A 24,754-nucleotide genomic window follows, 5' to 3' on the forward strand; every position below is an offset into this window, starting at 1 on the left:
TCTTAAAAAAAAAAAAAAAAAAAAATAATACCTAGGCTGCTCATGAACTGGGTTTAATAGCCATTCCAGCATGCATACCAAACTTGAAGGCCTGTGGCAATAGGAGCTGCCTTAGCTTTACTGTCTCCTGTAGAGATGCGGAGCGAAGACAAAGTGTTGTGGCAGCTATCCACTCCAGATGCTCCTCTCTGAACCAGTCAGAGGAGGATTTATCCTGAGTACTTATGACAAAGTGATGGGAAAATCAAAGGGGAGGGGGATTGTCTTAAGGGAACCCTGCAGCACTAGGTTTGTCTTGCCATTGTGCTAGGGCATAATTTACAGATCCAAAGCAGTCTCCAGAAGCGCCAAGGCTCTTCATAAAATGGCCTGGGGTTTTGGTTTTGATTTTTTTTTGTGTTTTCTTATCAGTTTGTATTATTTTTGTGTCTGTCTTCATTATCCTCAGGAGAGCTTATGGGACAGTTTAAGCTGGCAGAATTGTATTGCCTGCCTCAGGCTCCTTTTTTTTTTTTTTTTTTTTTTGGTTGGTGTTGTAAAACAAATATTTCTCTTCCTCAGTTAAAAAAAAAAAAACCAACAAACAAAATCACACCCTCCAGCAACTGAATACTAATCCTTTCTAAGGGGTAGAATTATGTTATAGGCTGAGTCCCTCCCTTTCAGCCCCTCCAGGTTTGGTTTTTTTTAAGGACCAAATGTGGTATTCTGAAGTTTTGTAACCAGATTGCCAAAGGTGAAAACCTGGGCAGAGTTGTTCTCTTCCAGAAGCACCTCTGCTTCAAACAGGCAAAAAACCTGAAGAAAAGCATGAAGAGGTAAGTGCCCCCTAGAGCCAAGTACCTGAAAGCAAGATGATATTATAAACCATGTGTCTCAGCTTTTCTGTTTTCAGAAGTTTCACGTGAATATTTGAGTGAAACATAAGACTGTTCTGTGTGGAAAGCACCTACTGTTGCAGGAAAGCTGTAGTGGCATGGGAGGTGGTCTATAGCATAGGTAGGAAAACATTAGAGATCTTTGGACTGGGCTCTTTATTGACCCATGTTAGAAAGAGAGAGGAGGGAAAGTGCTTAGAAGATGGATAAAATGTGTCAGCGGCTTCCTAGTCTTAACTGTACTGTTGAATCTCACTTTAATGACATCCTTGTTCCTGTGAGAGAAGACTTCTGAGGCTTCTTGAATGAAAATAGGCCCAAAGGAAGGTGCCCACGCTTGCACCCTGATAACACTATTTGGTCTGATGTAATCTGGGGTCAGGGAAGGGGGAGGTTAGAATCTCTAACAGCAATCAGCAGAGGAAGGCTGCCCTTAAACCATTTTATCCTTAGCAGGCTGGGTGTGATAAAACTCCTGTTTAGTTTGACCCTTGGCAGGGTACAAGCTAGTACTATGTTACTAGCTACTTCTGAGGACTGGATTTTATTTCAGTCAAATGGGAAGGCTTCACTTCTTCATGTCATGTTCAATGTTCTTAATAAAAAAAATGCTTGTTCAGGCTTTGCAGGTCTGGCTGCTTTTTAACCCCCCTCCCCAACCTGAGCATTAACCTACTGTTTGAGAAGTACAACCTTCATCAAAAAGTTACATTTGACTTTTATTGTTGCAGAGAAATACAGAGCATAGGAGGCTTTTCCCATCCATAACTACCTGAGCTTTTAAAGTTTCAGTTTTGAAAGATGTGTATATCCCTCTCTCTTAAGCCCTAAGGCAACTGGAGCAATACAAGGTGGCAGCAAAAAACATACGCTAACAAGAAGAGATCCATTCCTGGCAAGAGTAGTTCAGGCATGAGGCATCACACACTAAGGACCCTTCCCCTTTGGGTAAGAAAGATGCTCTGGCACCAGAAAAAGATCCTGTTACATCAGCACAATGCTTCACCAGGTTTTTTGGTCATTTTATTTTTGAAAGTTGTGTTTTATACAAAAAAAAAAAATACCTTAAACACCACCATGAAAAACAGTAACAACAGACTTAGTGACTTCCTATTTTTCCCATGTTATGAGAAAGATTGAGACCATAACAAAAGTCAAAGAAAGCAGGAATTGTTTGCCCACTCTAAACCCAGCAAGAAAGCAGGGCCACCCCTTTTCCCTCAATGTCACTGTTCAGACTGCTTTGGCAGTATTAAAAATACATGAAACTTGTCTGTACTCTGCTGTTAACAGTAGTGGCTTGCTTATTCACAGTCTCTGCCCTCAAGACTGAGGACAGTTCTCTGCCAGTCTACAACAGGGCCAAATGGGATTGCTTAGAGTCTAGCCCCTCAAATAAAAAGCAATTAGGAATTAAGGTGCCAAGTTCCTGAAGGTTCCCATTAAGTCTTACAACTCAGGTGTACCTGCTTTTCACCAGGGCCCCAGGAGGAGGTCTCTCACTCCCAGCCAGTAGCAGTATATAAGTACCATCCATCTGCACAGGGCAAGTGTCTTAAGACAGGTCTGCACCATGCTTAAGGGGACAGCGATTTATGAAAGCTGACCCTGTAAGCACAAGAGTCCCTTATGCAGTTTTTAATGGGATAGCATTCTTATCCTTGGCTTCTATGGTTCCTTTTTTATAAAAATAAGTTCTGGTAGCTTCATGGGAAAACCCTCTGCCAAACAAGGAACTTCTGGAGAGCATGAAATCACAATGCTGACAGTGACTGAGCTGTGTGGGCAGTCACCTCGGGAAGCTTGTAACAGAACTCAAGTGGCAGCTACCTGTCTCATTTTCAGCAAATATTCCCTTTACTTAGCAGCACATCATTTCCTTTTGCTTCTCAATGATTGAGAAGACTGAAACAATATTTTGACTGAACTGGAAAGTTACAAGATTGTATTTAACTCCTGTAGTTTTTTAGCGTTGCCCCTCTCCAGTCTGAGAGGATGGCATGCATCCCTTTACATCTGTTGAAGGAACACTGGTGTGTACTCTTCAACATATTGCCATTAGGAAAAGAAAAGACTGCAGAGGTGCTAATGCCTCTTCCACCCCCACAGAGTCTGGCATAGAGCACTCTGTGCAGGTTATACTGGCAGAAACAGTGCATAACAGTGCAGAACCTAGAAAAGCTGAAAATGCATTCAAAGAAAAAATAATTCCAGTGTCTTACAGATCCTGTAAACCCTGGGAGGTGGGGGGGGGACGGGACACAAAAGATCCCTCCTACAGTCTCAGCTGTTTTAACCCATGGCCTCCTTTTCCTTCCCCTTTCTGGACCCATCCATGGCCCTTTTTTCCTCTCAGTGATTCATCTCCCATTCTTGCTCGGTGCTGAACGCTCATATTGCCTTCTTGCTGTCTTCTACTCAACTCTCAGCACTTTCCCCCCGCCCCAGCTCTGCTGCATTTTTAAAAACCTAAACCAGTATTATAGTCGTAAGACATGCTATCAGGGACCAGTGCTGTTCACACCCAGAGGCATCCATGGGACTTGACACACCAGAGACAGCAAAAGCAAATAGTGTAAAGAAAATCAGAAGTGAGAGAAGGAGAACTGGCTGGGAGGCACCCGGCTAAACAAGCACTGGGGAGATGGGGAGAAAAGAACTGTGTTGAAAGCCTATCACATTGGTAGCAAGTGGTCATCCCGTTCTTCTGACTCCTCACCCAGCTGGTCATCACCCACACCACGGTATGCAGCTGGTGCATTTCGAGGCTTAGATCGGCAGACAAAGTCACAGCCATCCTACAAGCAGAGGATATTGCACTGGAATCAGACTACATGCAATTGACTCAGCGTCCAAAGCAAACCAGCTTCTGTGATTTCTGTTTGGCTAAGGGATTATACCTATCCCTGTGCTATCTGGGACAGGTCCCCAAAACTTGTCTTGACAAGAGAAGCACACATACGAACGTCCTGCTCAGTCCTGAAAGCTCTGTAACAGTATGCAGCAACATCAGGCTGAGACGAGCACGGAGGATAAATGGCACTGCCTACGGTGACCAAGGAAGGGTTTCAGGGATTCAGACATGAACATTTCACAGTCCCCAGCCTAACATTCCTACCTGGAAAGTGTTAACCACTAATGAGCACGTGTTCTAGTTTGTTATGTAGCAGTTGCAGGACATCAGTCTCAGCAAGGATTCAAAAATAAGAGTACTCAAGAAAAATAGAACAGATATCCTCTTCTTCTGCTTCAATGTACACTACCCTGGTGGTAGGTCTACCCAAGAGACACAGTTCACAAAGACAAGGCAGATGCCATTTTCTCCTGTCCTAACATATGGGCTAGGCTGGGAATATACAGGGATTTTCACTCACCGCCACCAAATTGCCCAGATCTTGCCAAAAGGCAAAGTGAGGAAACTGCTCCATGCCCTTTGCTCCCACTACAAGGCGCTGGTAGAGGAACCCACCAATGATGTAGACTGCAATCAGTGAAGCAAACCTGGAGGGCAGAATTAAAAAAAAAATCAAAGCTGAGGAAATCCTATAGACAACCTCTTCCGAGCCAGCTACCTGCCTCAGATTAGTATTGGACCAAGTAGCTGAGCACCACTCAAGAACAGAGCTATAAACAGAGACCAGACCAGAAAAGGTCCCCAAAATATTGATCTGCTAGTATAAATCTTTCAGCAGCATTACATGAAGTAGTGCCTCTAAGCACAAACACAGAAAATGAGTTAAGACTCCTGGTCTGAATTCCCAGCTCTGGCAAAGAGCTGTTGTACAATTTTAGGAAGTCACGTCTTCCATGTTTCAGTGCACTTGTCTATAAACTACGAAGGAGGATGTTTACAGGGAACAGAACAGCTCTGCAGCATCATGCCTTGAGCAAGAGCTTTTGTCCAAAAAGCTCAGAGGCATAGTAACGTCTAACAGAGGCTGTGGATAGGTATACGGCAATTATCTAGTCTAGTATAGCATTTGCTACGTTTCTAAATGGCACTGGAGATTATGGCCCAGACACGAGCAGCTCTTCCAGTGACTCACGTGATCAGTAGAATGGAGCCAACGCTGAGGTGGGAATCCTCAGCTGGACAAGCCACGCTGCTGTCCATCTCAAAGAGGTAGAAACAGTCCTGCTCCTTTTCCCGCTCTTCTGAAATAATGCTGAATGAACTCTGCAATTTGGGAAAAGTTAAGTCATGTGAAAATATGCCCAGGCATGCTGAACTTCACCAGAAGACAGTTTTATCACTGTTGGTGCAGCTAGGCAACAGACACTGGAGGACAGAAGAAAACCTTGCTGCCTCCTCAAAGCCCTGCTACTTATAAACAATGCTTTGTCTGGCAGCCTCCTGCTCCTCTCCCACCTCGTGTCACTCACCGCTGTAACTCCCCGCTTGCAAGAAATCATTATCACAGCTCTTCTCTTCTCACCACTGCAGTGACTGCCATACGAATCACCTCCTTTATAAATCAGCATGATCCAGTCACCTGCCAAGAGAGAAACAATACAGGCTGCAAATCCAGATCAGGAGGCGAAAGGCAGATACTGAGTAAGAAAAGTATTGAGTGGAATCTTACTTCCATTGAAGACCTGGGTTTCATTGATTCTTCCTATCACTGCGGTCTTTCCATTCAGTCTATCTGTTTGCACCAGGCCACCAAAATCATGCGAGGTGCTGTTGACCTCCCTGCACACCCTGAAATGGTAGACGTAATTTTCTGTTTTGCCTTTCTCCACAGTCACGTTAAACCTGCAGCAGGGAGAGGACAGAGAAGACAGCCCATAGGATTACAAGGAACAAGGCTCAGAGCAGTGGACACTTGAGATCTGGAAGTCAGTCACAGCCCATACTAATGCGGGAGCCCATTCTGCAGTCTGGCCCCAAATCTTCCCCTTCCCTTGGCCTAAGGGTAGGCCCTGCGCAGCCCTGAGGCCTGCGGGGTGTTGTACTGTACCTCATTTGGCTCAGGGGCTCTAGTTTCTTCAGCAGGGCTCTTTCCATTTGCGACTCGCTGCTTTTTTCACCAACCACATCACAGCTCCTCTCTTTCGACTGTTCAGCCCCTACACCGACAGCAAGGGCCATAAAGACTACCAGCACAGCAGAGGTATGGCAAGGTGGTGACATCCTGGACACACATCACAGAGAACACAGAGGATTAACTGTTTCAGCCTCCTGCAAACTATCTTCAGGGTCACGGAGTCAATGATTGGCCACTTACTCAGTCCTGACTGCAAAAAGGAGAAGTCAAAATCTAGAAACATCTCACAGTTCCCAAGAGACACTAAATCTGAATCTCTTGCATAGTCAAAGACAATTCACTGGGCCGATTTGGGGTTCTTTCCCAAATTTTGCCTCAGGACCACAAAAAGTTTTGCTGCTGAGCACATTAATTAGCATTGATTCAGCCAGAGCAGAGCCCAGCAGGCTGAACACTGGAGTAAGTTTCAGGCATAAGCCATTGTTCGTTATTGCATCGCACTGAGAAGCCAGTCAGCAGAAAATGATTCACCAGGCCTCTAATCAATCCTCTTTGCAGCTCTCATGCAAAGAGCTTGCAGGGAAGAGCCACTGTGATTAGTCAGGCTCTGTTTGTTCAAGTGCCTTAATCTTAATAATTATAATTATGTTATCTTTCTAGTACTACTTTAGCTGAGAATCTGAAAGTGTTTAATAATGCTAAGCTGCAACTTCACAGAACAGTTTTCTTCTGTTGACATGAGGGAAGAAGGGAAGGAGGAAACTGAGACATCCTATGTAAGATCCAACCGAAGAGGCAGTAATGAAGATAATAATGAAATCTAGAAGATTTGCCTTTCAGGTTCATGCTAAAATCACATACGAAACATTCAGTGATTGCACCAGCCAACCACAGTGGCGCAACAGATTCCCCTCTGCTTCTCCCATCACAGATTTCAGTAAAGCTCCAGATGCTGGCGGAAGGCAACCAACAGACTCACAATCAAATAAGCACCTGGCTGCAGCTAGACAGAGAGCCTGCTACAGGGACAGCCTGTTTTGCTGAACCTAACGATGACCCCCAACCCCTGCGGAGCCCATCGTCGCAGCTTACAACTACCAAGCCAGCTCGCTGATCGCCACGGAGGTCAGATGCAAATATGACGAGGTTAGATATGCTGAAATGAGGAAGCCTGTGACACAAGAACTCGTGACCCGTCTCTCGTAAGACCAAAAGCAGAACCCTGTCCTTAGCACTAGCCACGGCTTCTCCGGGCAACTCACTGGCAGACGCTTCGCTCACGCACAGGCTGAAGCAAGAAGCGATGCGGCGGCGCTGTTACCTTCCCCTTGGCCGGTTACCGCTCCGGCTGACAGCCTCGGAGGCGGGCTGCCGCTGCCTGAGCCGCTGCCCAACGCTGGGACGGAGCCGCCCGCCCGGGGCAGGGCGCAGTTTCACCCTCGCGGCGGCCCCAGGGGCCCCGCTGCCACCCCGCTCCCCCCTCCGCTCTCCACCTCCCGCCCGCCGCCGGAGCACCACCTCCCCCGCGGCGCCCGCCCCGCCGGCCGGAGCCCAACCCGCCGCCGCCGGCCCCGCGCCGCCGCACCCACCTGCTGCCGCACCGGCCCCGCCCGCCGCGCCGCCCGGCCTCCCCCCGCCGCGCACGGGCACAGGCACGGCCGCCCCTATGGAAGAGCGATCCGCCGCTCACGGGCATCCCATACTGCGCGCCCGGCGGTGACGGGGGCGGCCCGGGGACCGCAGGCGCCGACGGCACCGGCCTCTTCCGCGGTCCCGGCCGGCTCCCCTCGCCCGCCCCGTGAACCGGAAGCAGGAAGGGCGTGGCGGAACTGGCGCGCTGCGCCAATGGGAGCCCGGGAGCCGCCGGGATCGCCACGCCCACTAGAGATTCCTCGGCGAATGAGGAGCGGCGGTGGAAAGGGGCGGCTTCTAAAGCCCGCCCCAGCCTATGACGGGGCGGCTCCGGAGCCCGCCTCCTTCCTCTTTCCTCCAATGGCCGGTGAAAAAAGGCGTAAAAGTCCCGCCTCCCCTCGCTTCTCTTCCAATGAACGATGAAGGCCAGCAAAAAGGAGCCCCGTGGCGCCCGCCGGCTAACCCCTCCCACCCGACAGCCACTGCGGCGCGCGGCTCGAGGCGGGAGCCGCTCGCCCAGTGGCGGAGAAGCACGCCCCGTCGGGCCGCCCCTCGCCCCGCCCCGCGCCCCGCCCCTCGGGCGCCAGGAGCCCTGAGGCGGGCGGTGTCGGCAGCGCCGGCTGGGGCTCAGTGGGGCTCCGTCGGAAAGTGCGCGGCTCCCGGTCCGTGTGGTAACTTTTCCACCTTGAAGCCGACCTCCCGCCTCTGGCCCTCGTACAGGGTCGGGTCACCGGCAGACAGGTGACCGCGTCAGTAAAGGTGAAAGGCGTCACCTAGCCGTTGCCTGCCGTTCCCCTCGCCCCCTCAGACGCAGGCAGTAGCAGCAGGCCGTCGCTGTCCTCGCCATGTGCCTCCAGAGTGACTTCCTGTTAAACAAGCAAGGGAGACCATTGTTCATAAAACTGCTTCGTGGCCTTGATCCTTCGGATTTCGTCCCCGCCTGACGTGCTGTTTTGTTGTACTTTGGAATAAAGGTGTCCCCTCCAGCTCCTGCAAGTTTTGCCACTGCAGAGGAATTCCACGTCCAGCTCAAGTCCACTGCAAGGCTGGTGGACTTGAGCATCTTGGGTATGATTACTAAAGCTATAAATGATTTGAGACTGGCCTATTTAAAGGCCATTTCTCTTCTTAAGTCATGCCCTCACTGTGATGGTAAGAGAGCCCACTTCCCAGGGCCCTGTTATTGGAAGGGACAGATGTTCCTTGCCAGAGCTCTGAGGCTTTTGCATCTTTTAGTTAAGAAAGAAATGCTGGATTTAGTGAACTTGTCAACATGCTAGAGAAGCCACTCGTTTGAGAGGAGTTTGGGAGGCTTCCCTACGGTATGCTGCTTCAGTAGTGAGGAACTGGGAAGGAGCATTGTTGGCTCCTGGAAACCTGATTGATTTAGTCCTGCTGTGATTTGTGTCCTACTGCTGATTCCGCTGGGAGTATGGCACAGACATCTCAGCTGCAGAAGTCAGCTTTATTTATATTCACACTTAGCTATTAACGGTGTGTTGCCTGCATACCTCCTATGGTGTGATTGCTTCCTCTCTATTTCCTGTGAAACTAAGAACTCAACTTATTACTGATATTCAAGAGAAAATGGTAAAACACATCAAAGCAGAACTCTTAATTCTTTCCCCCCAGCCTTCATTTCTCCACTTGTTCACAAATAATGCCGTCATTGTGATCACACTGGCCCTGCAGGCAGCCTGCAGTGCCTTTGGCCACTTAAGCTGTGTCTGAATCTTGTTGGTTTCTTTCCAGCCACACAGATTATATTCCCAGCTAAGCTCTCATCATGACTACAGCAAATTCTCCCTCTCTGGGCTTGACAGCTGTCTTTAGACTTCTCTAATATCCGTTCAAAGCATTCAGGAGAGACTTTCTTCTTCTTGTGTTGCTCTGCTGTCTTCCACCTTCCCCTTCCTTTCAAGTACGGACTCCCTGTCTTGCTGTCTACAGGCCCCACCCAGGATTGGCAGGAATCTTGTGGGTGCAATATGCCATCCTTAGAGGCAAGTGTGTGAGGGAGGAATTTGCAGAAATATCCAATCCACACCTTCCCAGATACGTGCATTGTAACAAATTGGCCACAGCGCTCTGTATCAAACTAAGCATCCTTCCAGGCAATCAGTTCTCAAATTTACAGTATGTCACCAGGACAGGGAGCAATCATCCCTGTCCTGGAACTGAAAACCATGGCAAACTCCTTTGTGGAGAATGCCCAAACAATTCTTGTACATGAATTGTACCAGTGATGAAGATGTACACCCTGAGCCTGACAAACATCTCCAGTCTCAGCATGAAATGGAAGGGATTGGAATCTGGATCAAAACAAAAATCAGCCAACCATGCAGCTAAGAGGTTTCTCAGGATGCTAGAAGCATCAGTACTCCCCACCATAGAATCACAGAATCATTTAGGTTGGAAAAGACCTTTAAGATCATCGAGTCCAACCGTTGGACTCCATCCAGTCCACCATCCAGTCCTAACCACTGAATCCATCCAGTCCTGACCTAACACTGCCAAGTCCACCACCAAACCATGTCCCTAAGTGCCACATCTACACGTCTTTTAAATACCTCCAGGGATGGTGACTCAACCACTTCCCTGGGCAGCCTGTTCCAATGCTTGACAACCCTTTTGGTGAAGAAGTTTTTCCTAATATCCAATCTAAACCTTCCCTGGCACAAGCTGAACTATTCTCACCAGTGGTCAATCTTCACTACTTCAGAAGAAAACTATCCTTTCCTGTTATTGCTGACCACAGAGTCACAGAATGATTGAGTTTGGAAGGGATCTCTCAAGGTCATCTGGTCCAACCCCCTGCTCAAGCCGGACCACTTACAGCCAGTTGCCCAGGACCGTGTCCAGATGACTGTCCATGAAGGGAGACACCACAACCTCTCTGGCCAACCTGTGCCAGTGTTCAATCACCCTCACAGTAAAAAAGTGTTTCCTGATGTTCAGGGGGAACCTCCTGTGTTTCAGTTTGTGCCCATTGCCTCTTGTCCTGTCAGTGGGCACCACTGAAAAGAGCCTGGCTCTTCTTGTACCCTCCCTTCAGGTATTTATATACATTAATAAGATCCTCCCCAAGACATCTCTTCTCCAGGATGAACAGTCCCAGCTTTCCCAGCCTTTCCTCATAGGAGAGATGCTCCAGTCCTGTTATCATCTTTGTGGTCCTTTGCTAGACTCTCTCCAGTATGTCCATGTCTCTCTTGTACTGATGCTGTTGAGATGTTGACTCAGAGGGTCTTGAGGGATGCCAGCTCTCAGTGCCTGCCTGTGTCTCAAGCACTTTCACACTGGGTGTTGGGTGTAGACAGAGTTCCCAGTAGAAGAGTCCAAAGCTCACGAGGCTTCCCTCTCAAACCCATGCTGTCCACCTCTACTTCCCTTTTGACAGCAGTTGGGCTGCCAGTTTGCTGTAGCCATTGCTTATCCCACTTTTCACCGTGTACTCTCGCTATTCACCTTTTTCACCTTGGGCTCTTGCTGTCCACCTGCTTCTGTCCTGAGAGGGAGCTCTTCAGAGCGGCACACATTCTTACAATTACTGCATCAGTGTAATCACAGCCTCTTGCATTGGTAACAATTAGAATATCCATGAACTTTGTGATTAATCACCTCTTCCACTAATGGCCGTTCTTAAGACATCCCTCATCAGGTTAGGAAATGGAAGTTGTTGCATTTCCACTGCTCTCCATTCTGTTGTAAATTTGGTTATTTTGAGCAGCTGGAGATAGAAGTTGCAACTTCACATTTCTTGTCTTCTGAATGTGGCCTCAGGTTTCCTGTTTCACAGGCATTGAGCCCTGTCGCTCAACAGCCTGATCGAAACATCTTGTCATACGCACTCTTTGCTTTGGCATGGAGGGAAGCAGATCAGAAACTTCTGCAGCTGAAGCGAGTGAGGAAATAATTTATACTTCTGTCAAATTCTCTCAGACTCCTCTGCCGAGGGCCAAAGCTGCACAGGAAAAAAGAGGTGAGGAAGCTGGATGAGGTAGGTCAACAAAAGATTTTATTTTGAGCGAAAGCAAGATCTAACAAAAACACTCTGAGCTGGCCACTGATTTTGAGTGCCAGCTCATGGTGCTGTTGCTTTGGGTCTAAAATTACTGTGAGTATTTTAATGTGATAAAAGCCGATGGGTGAGAGACCCAGCATTGTTCCCCTCCCTCTCTCCGTCAGACCCCTTTCGGTGTCTACTCCTGGGCATTCAACCCAGGCATCCTTTTCTCCGAAAGAGGTTTGCAGTTTTAAAGTTGTCTGCTTGTCAGCAATAAGAGATTGTCAGCAATAGTTCTTTGAAGGGCAGGCAAGATGCGAGTACAGATAAATTAGAGGCGTATGCTAATCAGAGATCAGAGACAGAGGAGGCATATGAGATCATCCAGTCTCTCTCCCGTGGGGCTCTGCAGGATTCTTTTGTGATACATTTTTTCCTGTGTTTTCTCTGTTCTAGTTTTACATACCTCCCAGTGAGCAAATTTTTGGCTTTTGCCTTGAGACAGTTCTGCAGGGCATTTTACTATCAGGAAGATTTTCTTAGTGCCTTAGTTAAATTTTCTCTTTCCTTATTTCCGCTCCATTCCCCCTGTTCAGGCCTCGCAAATGTCACACTGAGCAATTTCTCTGGCTGCTTAGTTGAGAAATACCACCTTAGAAGAGTGAGATTTTGCATTGGTGATCATTCTTTATAAGTGCCTCCTTCCCATGAACTGATTGCTTTTCCTCTAAATGCCTGTGAGCTTTAGACGAGTTGTGTTGCATTGGCTGCAACAATAATGGTTGACCTTAGCTTTTTTCAGAGCTGTAACAGCAAAGGGGGCTCTCGCTCTGGGATACGAGATTTCTGTGCCCTGATCAGAATAACTGCATACATCTGTGGTTGTTACTGCTGCCTGGTCACTTGCTGCACTATGGAAACAAAGCCAGCACAGAAACCCCCAAGTTCCTATCTGGTAATCACACTCCATCTGCTTGAAAGGCAGTCTTCCTTTTGCATGTGTTTTCATCAGAAATGATATTTTCTGTTGCATCAGAAAACACAGGGACATCCCTTCATTCCCTGCCATTTGTGTTTGCTCACACCCTGTTGGAGGTGGAGATTACCTGATGCCCTCTTGAGATGTTTGCAGTTTTCTTTTTAATATTCCTGCTCTCCAAATTCCTTTATGTACCCTCATCTGTTTGAGCTAAAGTCACAGGGCCTAAAATAAGGAAGCAGATCTTTGAACACACTTTCTGTGCATATTATTGGATTATTTCCCAGCTCTCTTCTGCGTGCAAGGAGTCCCTAAGGAGCACAGTTTAAGTACCTTTCTTTAGAAGATCTTTATTTTCAACTCTGTCCCTGCCTTCATCACTTTCGAGAGATGTGCTCTCAGGTATTTCATCTCTGTTTTCAAATGCACACCCTTGCTACCAAGTCATCCTGTGACACAGTATCACAGGTATATCACAGGTGTATAGATCAGTCCTCTGGTCAAACCCACTGTTTTTGGCTCTCCTGGACTCTTCGAAAATGAAGAGTTGCCCTGGCTGTCTTCTGTTTGGCTTCCAGAGAGCCTTAGATATGCCACACTACCAAAATGTCAGTCCAGCAGTCACTTAAGACAGTGTTAGCCTGTGTGGTATGCTTGTAGTTACAGCGATAACCAGGTCTGTGCCATAGCCAAGGACAGGATCCTCGTTTCTCAAATCCTCCTCCCTGGCCCTAGGTAGTCATGCTGCTCCCATACTGACGTAGGCAGGAGCTGAGGGGAGGTATTTGGGACAGTGCAATGACATTCTTCAGATTGTCCTAGAAGACTTGAATTATAAAATGCTAACAGTTTTCAGGTTTTGAACTGAATCTAGACTCCCAAACCTAAAAATATTGGGTCACATTGCTTGCAGATGAATGCAGCATATCACGGTCATTTCTCCAGACCACTGAGAGACCTAACGAGGTGTTTTATATACTAGAAAGTTATAACATTGGATATTTACATTAAATGTCCACCGGTCCAATTCTCCGTTCTCCTGGGGAGACTCTTCCACAGTTCCTCAGACAACTACATGGAAATATTTCTGGATGCTCCATTCAGATTTTCCTCCTCTGTTTCAAACTCATCATCTCAGGTACTTTCTCCCATCCTCTTCTACAAGAGCTTCACATGTAGTCCAGGGGCTGAGGATCAAGCACAAACCCTTGAACCTGTTTTAAAAAGGAGGAACTGCAGGGACTCCCTTTTGCAAGGAGTAAAAATCTCGATTTACGAAATTTTTTATTTCACTTTCCTGGATTGATCACTGCAGTTCAAGTGAGGCTTAAATTCACCTCGAACACTTCAATATGACTTTCCCACTTCACTTTTTTTTTTCCTCCCAAAATTATCCAATGGCATAATTTTTCATTTTTAAGAACTGAAGTGAACTCTCCCACTGCTCTGGTTGTGGAGGTGCCCTGGGATTTTGTTTTGAAGCTGGGTCGAGTCAGTTCCTTTTTTCTGCAGTTGATTTGAAACAATAGAGGGTGAACTGCTCTATTCTTTGCCAGGAGGCACCAGCTCCGGTGCCCGATGCTGACATTTAAGCATTAAATGTTTCACTGACTGTCATCCCAGTCGCCTTGTCCTGGAAGTAGTTTTCCCTAAAATCAGGAACAGTGATCTGGAGGATGCAGGAGATGATAGCTTCTTTGGGAGGCAAGAGAGGAAGGAAAACAGAAGTGCAAATCCTCAGAAATATTGTCTCAGAACAAAGAATTATGTTTCAAGAGATATTTATCTCCTTTTACTTAGTTTTCAGTTGTAATCTGCAGAGAAGAAGCTCCACCCTACCCCTTAACCTCGGGCTGACTCCATTTTCTTGAGGCTTAATCTGATGGCAAAACCCAGAAATACACCAGAGACACAAAGGTGACTTTACAAAGAGGAATAGAGAGCAGGCAGAGAGAACAGCTACCCAGTTCAAGTCCTTCAGTTCTCCCATTGTCCTCTTGCGTGAAGCTGAGGAGTAGGTTGTAACTGAAAAGTGTTTCTGTATTTTGTACCTGAAGAGAGATGGGGTTTTGTTCTTTAATAATGATTAAAAAAATAAATAAATGTTGCTATTTTTTAACTACAAGTGGGGCGGCTAGAAGATGCTGCAAGCGTCAGGAAACACAACAAAACCTTTACCTTAGGAAAGATCTTTCTACCAGAAGAATGATGCTTACAACAAAGCTCCCTCACGCTCTCTCTCGTTGCCTTAGAAACTTTTTTTAGCCACAACCACAGGTTTAAATATATTGCTATAAACCAGAAACTGGTCTTAAAATTGGTGAGCCTGCAAACCGCTCTAAGATAAAAATAAATTAATTTTTACTAATTTATTGATCTGGTCTACTTTCTGTATTTGGACAAAGCTTCCAATGCTAAAGGATGCATTCTTGTTTTTAAGTGAAGTCCCTTCCCCTTCTGTTGTAGCGCTGGCTTTCTTTGTCCTTCCCACAATATTCTTGATACGTGATGTGCAATTGTTTTCAGCCTCCACCAAGAGATCCTAAAAAAAGTCTCCCCTACTGCTTACAAATATTTTATTCTTTTAGCCATCCCTTTTAATTTCTCTCTGACAAACTTCCTCATTTTCCTGTAGTTTTCCATTTTGAAATTATTATACCACAGTGCTTTTTGTTGTTGTTGTTGTTGTTGTTGTGTTTTGGCTCTGTTGAATCTCAGCGCGTTTGTGTTCACTGCGGCAGAGAAGCTGCTGGATGGCGCCATGGTGAGCTGGGTGGCCTGAGCACGGCTCAGGGCAGTCATGACCTGCTTCGCTTTCTGTGTTTCCCGGCTCACTGCTCTGCAAGGTGCCTGTTGATGTGTCTAAGCATTCAGGCTCAGCATCATGCCCTGACATGGCATTTGTGTAATTTAATGCGATTAATTGACACCTGTCATCACCGTGCTTCCCTCACAGTTGCTGTGGGTTTTTTTGCCGGTTCATGAGTGCTGTCACCATCCTTGTCTGGCAGTCCATAATATAATTCCAACCCTATGCATTAAGTAGTATTTGCTGGTCTGTGGGGATGCTGTTACTGTTACTTCTTGGTGCAGTTAGTTATTTAACCTAATTTGACTGTAATTTTACTTGAGCAGAGAATAGCCCCCTCTGTCTTCCCTGTGTATTATTTTGTATCCTATTGCTATGACATCCTGTTCACAGCCCTTCTTCCATCACGTTTTCGATGTGCTTGCTGTGGTAGTGTCTTTGGTTAAAGCTAGCCTTCCCCTTCCTCCATCTTATTCCTTAGACTCCTAGCCTTTTTTGGGAGTACAAATATGTTTCTTTGGGTCTTGTGACATGACTGAGAGAGAAGCACCTCAGATTTCATGAGGCCCACCGGGGACTTTGCCGCTGGATTTGGGTAGAAGACTCTGGAGCACCACAAGCGCAGGATGTGGTACATAAGCTTAAGGGAGAAACACAGGGAAATCCTGGGTTCCTCAACATCAGTAACCATTAGCTGCACATTTAGTGCTTCTTAGAAAGTCCTGTTGTCTGTGCAGCTGTCGTACTGAGATTAATAAAACAAGCAAACCAAACCCCCCTGGAGCTCATCCATGGCAGTGAGTGTCATCCTCTCCTCAACCTGGGAGAGAGGAGATTTTAGTGCTGAGATTTCAAATGGCTTATGGAAAGTGAATGCCTCTCAGGTCAAACACAGCTCCAGGAGATGACAACAGGAAAGCAAGATGTAGCCTGGAGGTTAACATGTCGTGCTGTCCATGAGCAGATCTCTACGTGGCAGTCCTGCCCCACCCTTTGAAAGGAAGCTGTGCTGGGCTAGGGTGGAGGTTTCCCCAAGGAGTCACCCTCTGCTACTGGGAGCAAATGAACAGCAGATGGTGGTGAGAAAGTGTGGAGGGGCATCCCAAGGTCTTCAAGGCCGGCACTCCCATCCTGCCACCCTGCCACGGGAGAGGTGGTTGAGAGTGTAGGACTGACTTGGGAGTGTCCCGGGAAGATGTAACACGACCGTGTGTCTAAGCCTGTGAACAGGATGCTGAGGTTAAACCTGTCGCTGTTGCTGAGAGAGCTGGGGGAAAGGCCTTGGGTTTCTTTTTGCATTTAAGCTGGAACATGGTGGCTGTGGCAATGCAGCTCTGTGTTTCCACCCCAAGCTTCAATGCTGAGGCAGGAGTGGGTTTGCTGGGAGGCTTCTGCCAGTACAAGGTGCCACATGGTGCCTGGGGGGGCTCTGGCTGACTTGGGGCGGGTACTTCCTCTCCTGGGGTCAGCCACCACAGGGGCTGGACCAGCCGGCTCTGTGGCCAGGGAGGGGCAGAGCTGTGGCTGACCTGGAGACAGGTACATCTCCTGGGAAGCTCAGGCAGGGACTGATGGCCCCGAGCCCAGCTGAAATGGGGCCCTGGGCTGGTGGGCAGGGGTGTGGGGAGGCACCGAGGAGGCTGGGCAGGGACAATGATGGCAGCGATGTGCAGAGTGTAGACAGACAGGGATGCTCTAAATAGTTCAGTTTCTTATGGAAATGCCCAGGACACAAGCAAACTATGTAAAACCACCACCAGTTTTCATGTGGCTCCTGTTCACTATGGTTTCTTTTCTCTTTTACAGCTCCCTGTCTGTGGCCAGCAGTTGTGCTGGGCTTGGCTATAGGCTTTGGGATACTGAGCATCTCCCTAGCGATTGCTTTGATTTGGAAGATGAGTAAGTGCACAAAGGGGTGCTGAGGATGAGCAACCAACAGCAAAGGAGACCGGAGACTCATCTAAGCACAGGAGCTCAGATCCTGAACTCCATTATATGGGATTAAACCAGAAGCTATTCTAGGTTTCTACCAGCCTTAAGTACCCACTGCCTATCCAGAATATTTTGAAGAATATATTCCTTGTGCAGACCCCAGGCAACCCATTTCAGATCCTGTGGCAAAGAACAGTGAAACATATTGAAAGGGTTTTGTAGACTTGTCTGTGTAATTATAGTGGTAAACTGTAGAACAAATATGTAAGGTCTATAACACTTTTGCATGCATGCAGAAGGTGCTAGACCATGTGGGAGAGCCTACTGTTTGCTGCTTAAAAATCCGTTCACCTAATGTGTGACATGATCACACCATACCCACAGAATGATGTAGTTTTTCCCTTACTTTTTGCACACCCAGAGTGTCATCTACTTTCAGATAGCCAATTTTGGTTCTCAGGTATCCGAGTAGTTCAGAGGAAACCCAGAGGTGGGGGGGTTGCACCAGCATCAGAGTGCATGTGACTCTTGTACGAAGATTTGGAAATTGCACAGAGGATCTGAAGTTCAGTGTTCATGCATTGTTATTTTTAGATGCTTATCCTGACTTGTGTTTTCTGCATTGCAACTATCCAGAAGAGTTGCTTTTCAGCAGGTCCTTGCTGACAAGTGTCTTTCTGTTGGTTAATGGTAGAGAAAAGCTGGTATTTTGATTCCTTTACAGGTGACTCCCACCCACGCTGCCCTGAGCAGTGGGTGGCCTACAGAGGGAGCTGCTACTCCTTCTCCAAGGAGAAGAAGGACTGGCATTCCAGCCAGCAATCCTGCAGGGCACAGGGAGCTCATCTCCTGGTGATCAGTGATGCCTGGGAAATGGTAATGGTTTTCTTATTCTTTGAGGATCTTCCATTTCCTTGCAGATACGTCAGTGATTGACATCCAAGCAGTGTTGTCACTCTGGCAATATTTTGACTTTAAAGGAGAGGAAGGATTTATGACTGCGACATTATAGTGCACTTCCAGTTTCAATATACACCTTAGAAGTTCCCAGCAGGCAAAGAAGCAAAGGGGACAAGGGAGAGGTGAGGGTCGCTGTCAGCTACTCAGAACCATCCTATGAAGGATGTTAGGAGACAGCCTTCTCCACTGCCCCTCTCCGCCTCCTCTCCTATCCCCAATAAGGCTGATATAAACGATTACAGGAAAAGACTGTGGCACTGTGCAGTCACTGTACTCATTGCCTACAAACCAATACGTCCCCACTCTCCAGAAATGCTTCCTTTGCAAAAGTGATGCCTCTCCTCCCTGCAGCCGCTCCAGCTCCTCCTGCTCAGTGACCCTTGCCACTCACTCCCTGTGTTCATGCATGCATATTTCTGTCTCAGTCTGTTTTCAATGCTTACTTCCTCTCTCTGCCATAAAAACTCTGTGCTGGTGAAATCAGAAACCATCTGTTCCACTGCTCATTTTCCAGCAGGTCCTCACCGGGGGCGGGGGCATGTATGACCACTAAAGAAATGGGCAGAGCTGATCACTAGGGAGGTGAGGCATGTCTGCCCAAGTAGAGCAGGAGTACTTGATCTGGTTTTGTGCAAGCCAGGGCTTATTAGCTCAGGTCCAATGAATGTGGACAGCTTCCAGTCCCTGGACAGAAGTTTCACTGTATGATGTTCTGTGAGGGCTTACAAAGCCAGGTCCCTGCTCGACTGAGAGTATGTACCAGGCTGTCACACTTGCTTGGGCAAATCCTGATTCCTTGGGAAATACCCATCTTCCCCAGATTACCCATTTCTCTGCATGAAGAAAACCTCCCTCATCTGGCTGCTTTCTTACTACTGTCTCTGCTACTAGAGTGTTACCCATTATCCCTGCTCATACTTCCCCACATAAGCAAGACTTCCCTAGCTATCCAGTTATACATGCCCTATGCTGCAAAGGCTGTGACCGTTCAACCTCCCTTTGCCAGGGAAGCACAGTCACCTCCACACCGCCACCAACACTCAAGCGTTCCTCAAGCTACTCCTGTTCCCACCACTTTACCAAGCCAGCTTTGTTAATGTTTCTGTGTGAACATGTCTGCTTTGAAGCTTTGTTTATGGCAGCAGGAGATAAAGATGGGGCCCAGCCATACCACTGAAAGATTGCTATTGTTGGGTTTCATTGCAAATGTGGACAAGACAAACTTCTCTCTCTTGTCTTTGGGGTTTTTTTTTGGTTTTGGGAGGGGTTGGGATTTACTTGAGGGCTGAGTTTCTGTTGCAGGCTTCACCTTTTAGCAGTAAACAGGAGTTAAAGGTTAGGCAAAAGGAAATGAACATTGAAAACACGTAGGAGGAAAGTCTGTATAAAATTTAGTGAGCTTTGGTCCTGGGCTCTTTACACAGATCTGTCAGTGCCTGCACTTCCTGCCCTGACCTGATTTTACCTTTAATTGTTAATAGTTTGTATTAGCTTGCTAGCTAGCTGTATGGTAGAATGTTAATATTAATACTAATAGCATACGTTCCTACATAAAGCTTTGTGTAGGAAAATCCAGGAGACTGGGATGCAGTTGGTTCACATATATTGCCCTGAGAAATGTCCTTTGAAGAATCTGCCCAGGACCCTTGAAAGCACACTTACTTCCTTGTGAGTGTACACATAATTGTTATTCCAGGCATGATCTGCAGGGCTGATCCTCCTGATTAGAAGGTGTGGAGAAGCAGTATTGTCAGCCACTTAAGGAACAGTCAGGCGAGGGGATGTATCTTGCTCTCTGTTCTCTTTACTTATCCTTACCTCCATTTTCAGGCTGGCTTTCATTAGTCACTTTGTAATTCATCACCATTTCTAGGACCTGTTCAAGAGTATTCAAACAGGATGTTTCTGGATTGGACTGAGGAACAGCACAGGCTCTGGATGGATTTGGGAAGATGGCTCTGTATTCAATGGCACCAGGTGAGTTAACATTCTGTTTTAAAAACAACAGTGCTAATTCAGATTGCCTGGTGTTCCACAACACCCAGAGTTCCTGCACCAGATCTCAGGAGCTTTCTTCATGGGCATATTTTCTTCTCACTGTCACCTGTATAGCACTGAACTCAAAAGGGTCTACTTTTTACGTCCCTGCACCTTGTAAAGGCATGTACCTGTGAAAAGCAGGTCTAATGTTAGTACCTCACTCTCTACTTCCCTCCAGCTGCTCAGACCAAGGATTATTTACCTGCACTGCCTACACAGTTGCTCAGTCGGAAGAGCATATGCTCCATCTTGGCTTTACTGGGTTTAGCCACCTTGCACCCATTCTGCCAAGTGCTGGTGTCACTGGGTGCAAGGACCCAGCCCTTTGCTGCTTCACTGGTGCCAGCCCAAGTCAGAATCTTAATTTTGGCTCAGTCTTTACTTACTTAGACAAAACTCAGCATTCTGCATGAGGGAAAACACTATGATTTGGTCCAGTGGCTTTGCCTGGCCCATTCCTTCTTACGGCAGTTAAGACAAAGCGTTAGTCTCTAATACTTCTCCAGCAAGGCAACTCGCTCAAGATCTTGCTGTCAGTAGGTCAGTACTCTAAGCACTTGGCTTAGTTCCCTTGAATCCAGCTTTCTGTTCTTACAAACTCCTTGGAGGCGATCATCTTTCCATGAAACTCTCAGCACTGCCATTCTCATGCTGGTGGATATCACTGCCACTGCAGGGCATCATGTCTATGTTTGGTTCTGATTTGGGTTCCACAATGGCAAAATTACTTAGATGTGTAATCTCCAAGGTAGATAGGTTTTTTTGGTGTACGTTTTGTTTTCTAACAGCTGCCCTTTGGAGGTTGGGTTCTTTCACTTCCTCTGGGCTCCACCCTTCAAAATCAGATGTTTTTTCTTTCATGCCTCCAGGAGACAATCTATCTCAGCATTTTCTTTCAGTCTCGCTTTTGTTCCGTGTCTCTTGCAGGGTCCTCTGTAACAGCCCTGTGCAACACTGTGTTGTCCTGATGAAAGATCACTTTCAGGCCTCCAGCTGTGAATTTTCTGCTCCATGGATCTGTGAGAAATCTCTTAGATAAATCCCGTGTGCATTTTCATCTCATAACCATCTCATCAGTGGTACAAGTGGATCATTGTCCTGCAAACCAAAGCTCTACACAAGACCAAGGACTTGCCCTTTCCACACCCTCACAAAGGTGTTTTGCAGGGACAGGTTTGTTGCCCATAAGGGTGAGTTATCCTCAGTAGTAGATCCATTCTCAGTCCACATGTGTTGGATTACTGCTGTTTGTGACCAGATGAGACCTGGGACATACTCCCTGGCCTAGTCTTTGCCTTATTTGTCCTATAAGGGCAAACAAAAGTTTTGTCACAAAAGATGCTGGGTCTTCAGATCTCTGAGGGTGAGCTGGCCATTTTCCTCCATTCCTGAGCATCAGATTTCATTTCCATTCCCTGCATCTCCATTGTCTGCTGCCAGCAGGACTGGGAAAATGAAGCCTGCTGTTTACTGCCAGAAACATATAAATAGATTTCTCCCAGTGGCAGCTTCTCCTTTTGCATCTCAGTGCTATAAATGGGAGAGAAGAGGCTGAAATGAGACTACAACTTCTGTAAATCCAGCAGTGAAAATAAACCTCCAGTACTGCACTGGACCAAAAGTGTGTACCCATGTCATTACTTCTCTCTGTTGGAAGGAACCAGCTGCACACCATGTTTTGTAGGCCAACTTCAACCAAACTAGTTAAGAGGCTGGACTTCTGGAGTCAAAGGAATACAGTTAATTGCATGTTATTATTGAATCAGCCAAGAACGTGTTTCCCTCTCCACCTCTGCAGTTTCATACTGCAGAGAGAGGAAGCAGTGGACAAATCCTTACTACAAGGAGCTTTCAGTTCAAATAGAGCAGAGACAGGCTAAGAGTCTGAACAGCATAAAACCACAGTGAACATTAAGGATGGGACAGTAGGTTGCATTTCCACACACCTGGAAAACTCTTTTTTCCACCCAGAGATTTTGTTCCAACAAAGGAATAGAAATTTTATTAACTTCCAATTTATCCTATTTATCCTAATATATTTATATTATATTCTAATTTACTATTATCAATTTATTCTTGGCCTGGAATTGTAGTTTATAGTCCGATGCAGTCAGAGCAGTAACTGACAGGACTGCCTGATGAAGGGTGGTCCTGATGCAAAATGTCTGCCGTTGTGGGGTGAGGGTTTGAGTGTACGTGTCCAGCACATCTGCTGCATACTAGTGGGCATACACCGCTGAGCCTAGATGAGTGGTCTCTGAAGCACACACAGCAGCTGTGGCCTGCTCTGAACATCCACCTCACTATGCATATATGATACAGTGCACAGGAGTGTTTCTGTGGGGATTTCCAAATAGTGAGTTGCAAGCCTTGGCAAGCAGCAGGTTAGTGGTAGGTGTTCTGCGGTGTGTGTTTGTTCTGGGAGAGACAGGCTGGAGAAATGGGCTGACAGGAACCTCATGAAGTTCAACAAGGAGAAGGTCAAAGTCCTGCAGCTGGGGAGGAACAGCCCCATGCACCAGTACATGCTGGGTGTGACCCAGCTGGAAAGAAGCTTTGCAAAAAAGGACCTGGGTGTCCTGGTGAACACCAAGTTGAACATGAGCCAGTGATGTGACCTTGCTGCAAAGGATGTGAATGGTATCCTGGGCTGCATTAGACAGAGCACTGCCAGCAGGTCAAAGGAGGTGATCCTTCTCAGCACTGGGGAGGCCACACCTGGAGCACTGTATCCAGTTCTGGGCTCCTCAGTACAAAAGAGACATGGACATACTGGAGAGTCCAATGAAGGGCCACAAAGGTGATGAAAGGACTTGGAGCATCTCTCCTATGAGGAGAGGCTGAGACAGCTGGGACAGTTTATTCTAGAGGAGAGAAGGCTGAGGGGAGAGCTTATTAATGTATATATAATATATATTAATATATATAATGCACAAAGAGGACAGAGCCAGGCTCTCTTCAGTGGTGCCCAGTGACAGGATCAGAGGCAACGGGCACAAACTGAAACACGGGAGGTTCTCTCTGAACATCAGGAAACACTTTTTACTGTGAGAGTGACTGAGCACTAGTGCAGGTTACCCAGAGAAGTTGTGGGGGTCTCCATCCTTGGAGATATTCAAAAGCTGTCTGGACATGGTCCTAGGCAACTGGTTGTCAGTGGCCCTGCTTGAGCAGGGGGGTTGGACCAGATGACCTCAAGAGGTCCCTTACAAACTCAACCACTCTGTGATTCTGTGATAGATCTGCTAAAGGTAAGGACAAGGAAGGCAATTTGGGTAGAAGGAGGTGGGTGGGTAAGAAGGACAGGTCTGGGGAGATGAGGTTGAGGAGGCAAGTGTGAAGGAGAGACAGAAATTAAGAGATAATGAAAGTAAAGAACTAGGCAGCATGGTGCATGGCAGGGAAGGGCTAGGGAAAAACTAATTGACCCAAGCACTGGAGGTTTCATCTGAAAATGCTAGATCAGGGGTTCACAAGGAAGATTACAAATAATTTGGAAGTGATTGTTAGTGGGATTGATGCTGTTGTGTCACATGTAAATAAGCACTACAAACAACTGTGAAATCACAGAGAATACAGAAACAAGAACTTGTTTCCAAAAAGAAAATTGCTGTTTCCCTCCAGCAATTTTCTTTTCAAATAATTGAAATTGTCCTTGCATCACCTGGTTGAAAGAAGCAGCTTAATGCAGTTTTGAGCAATCCAGTTGCAACAGCACAGCAGACTCCTCACACTGCCATTTACAGAATGCCTTCCATTGCATATTGCTGGTATGTGGGGCTTGACATTCATAGAGGATGTAACACATGAAGGTTATCAGGGCAGATGAAGACAAAAATACAGACCTTAGCATACTCAGCTAAGTGGATGTCTGCTGAGCCTCATATAGAGTTCACTGAGCTGAGAGGCTTAAGGTGGGAATGTTCTCAGCAAGGGTAGGTCTACTTTTCAATAACCATGCCTGCCACAGTCAGACCTGGGAAAACTGTGAGAAAACCGCGGTATTTTAAGCGGTGTACTAGGAGCTAAAAACTTTGAGTTTTCATCTCAGATTGTCTGGGTTACTTTGGGTGAGTCATTTTGTCTGTGCCAGAGTCCACTCAACTATCAAAAGAAGATGCTGTCCTTGATTCCTAGAAAGTTGCCAGGCCCTATGAAATATTTCTGGAGACTTTGCCTGCTTTGTCAAAATGGTGGTATCATCTACAGAAGGAAACCTAGCAGTTACTTTTCCAGAGAACCCCAGTGAAGAAACAGCTTCTCATATTATCATGATCTGTGTAGGTGAGGTAAGCATGTCTCTGAGCTTGCCTAGTTTACCTTGTGAATAGTGCAACAGCTTTGCCTCCCCTAGGATTTTACAGTGCAGTGCATACTAGACTATTTTAATTTTTAGCTCTTGAAACACAGCCTCTCAATCTCATCCCAAAGAGATGCTCAGGAAATGTAAAATAAATAAATACATTAGTTTGCCTCAAAAGTTGACCATTCTTTGAAGAGAAAGGATTTTCAGCTGCAGATTTTATTTTC

The 24,754-nt window shown here is 46.7% G+C and overlaps 2 protein-coding genes across 2 annotated transcripts; one reads left to right on the forward strand and one right to left on the reverse strand.

Moving 5' to 3' along the window:
* Nucleotides 1-1,883: 1,883 nt before the first annotated feature.
* Nucleotides 1,884-7,628, reverse strand: M6PR (mannose-6-phosphate receptor, cation dependent). Its single transcript, XM_050896452.1, has 7 exons — nucleotides 7,456-7,628; nucleotides 5,840-6,013; nucleotides 5,462-5,634; nucleotides 5,262-5,371; nucleotides 4,925-5,055; nucleotides 4,253-4,379; nucleotides 1,884-3,676 (listed from the first exon to the last, which is right to left on the reverse strand). The coding sequence occupies exons 1-7, from the start codon at nucleotides 7,560-7,562 to the stop codon at nucleotides 3,554-3,556; spliced, it is 945 nt and encodes a 314-aa protein (XP_050752409.1). The 5' UTR covers nucleotides 7,563-7,628; the 3' UTR covers nucleotides 1,884-3,553.
* A 3,734-nt stretch (nucleotides 7,629-11,362) lies between these two features.
* KLRG1 (killer cell lectin like receptor G1) lies at nucleotides 11,363-21,263 on the forward strand. Its single transcript, XM_050896462.1, has 5 exons — nucleotides 11,363-11,480; nucleotides 17,099-17,191; nucleotides 17,949-18,100; nucleotides 20,058-20,161; nucleotides 21,152-21,263. The coding sequence occupies exons 1-5, from the start codon at nucleotides 11,363-11,365 to the stop codon at nucleotides 21,261-21,263; spliced, it is 579 nt and encodes a 192-aa protein (XP_050752419.1).
* The last annotated feature ends 3,491 nt before the right edge of the window (nucleotides 21,264-24,754 follow it).

The sequence above is a fragment of the Gymnogyps californianus genome, chromosome 1 (genome assembly GCF_018139145.2).
Source record: "Gymnogyps californianus isolate 813 chromosome 1, ASM1813914v2, whole genome shotgun sequence".
Taxonomy (NCBI): domain Eukaryota; kingdom Metazoa; phylum Chordata; class Aves; order Accipitriformes; family Cathartidae; genus Gymnogyps; species Gymnogyps californianus.

Bases quoted from the DNA above. Each gene is read 5' to 3' on its own strand.
- M6PR (XM_050896452.1), bottom strand. From the start codon at position 7,562: ATGCCCGTGAGCGGCGGATCGCTCTTCCATAGGGGCGGCCGTGCCTGT. The intron at 5,635-5,839 runs GTACAGTACAAC...TCCCTGCTGCAG, and splicing joins GAGCCCCTGAGCCAAATGAG to GTTTAACGTGACTGTGGAGA. The intron at 3,677-4,252 runs GTGAGTGAAAAT...CTCTGCTTGTAG, and splicing joins ATCTGGGCAATTTGGTGGCG to GATGGCTGTGACTTTGTCTG.
- KLRG1 (XM_050896462.1), top strand. From the start codon at position 11,363: ATGGAGGGAAGCAGATCAGAAACTTCTGCAGCTGAAGCGAGTGAGGAA. The intron at 11,481-17,098 runs GTGAGGAAGCTG...TCTCTTTTACAG, and splicing joins AGCTGCACAGGAAAAAAGAG to CTCCCTGTCTGTGGCCAGCA. The intron at 17,192-17,948 runs GTAAGTGCACAA...ATTCCTTTACAG, and splicing joins TGCTTTGATTTGGAAGATGA to GTGACTCCCACCCACGCTGC.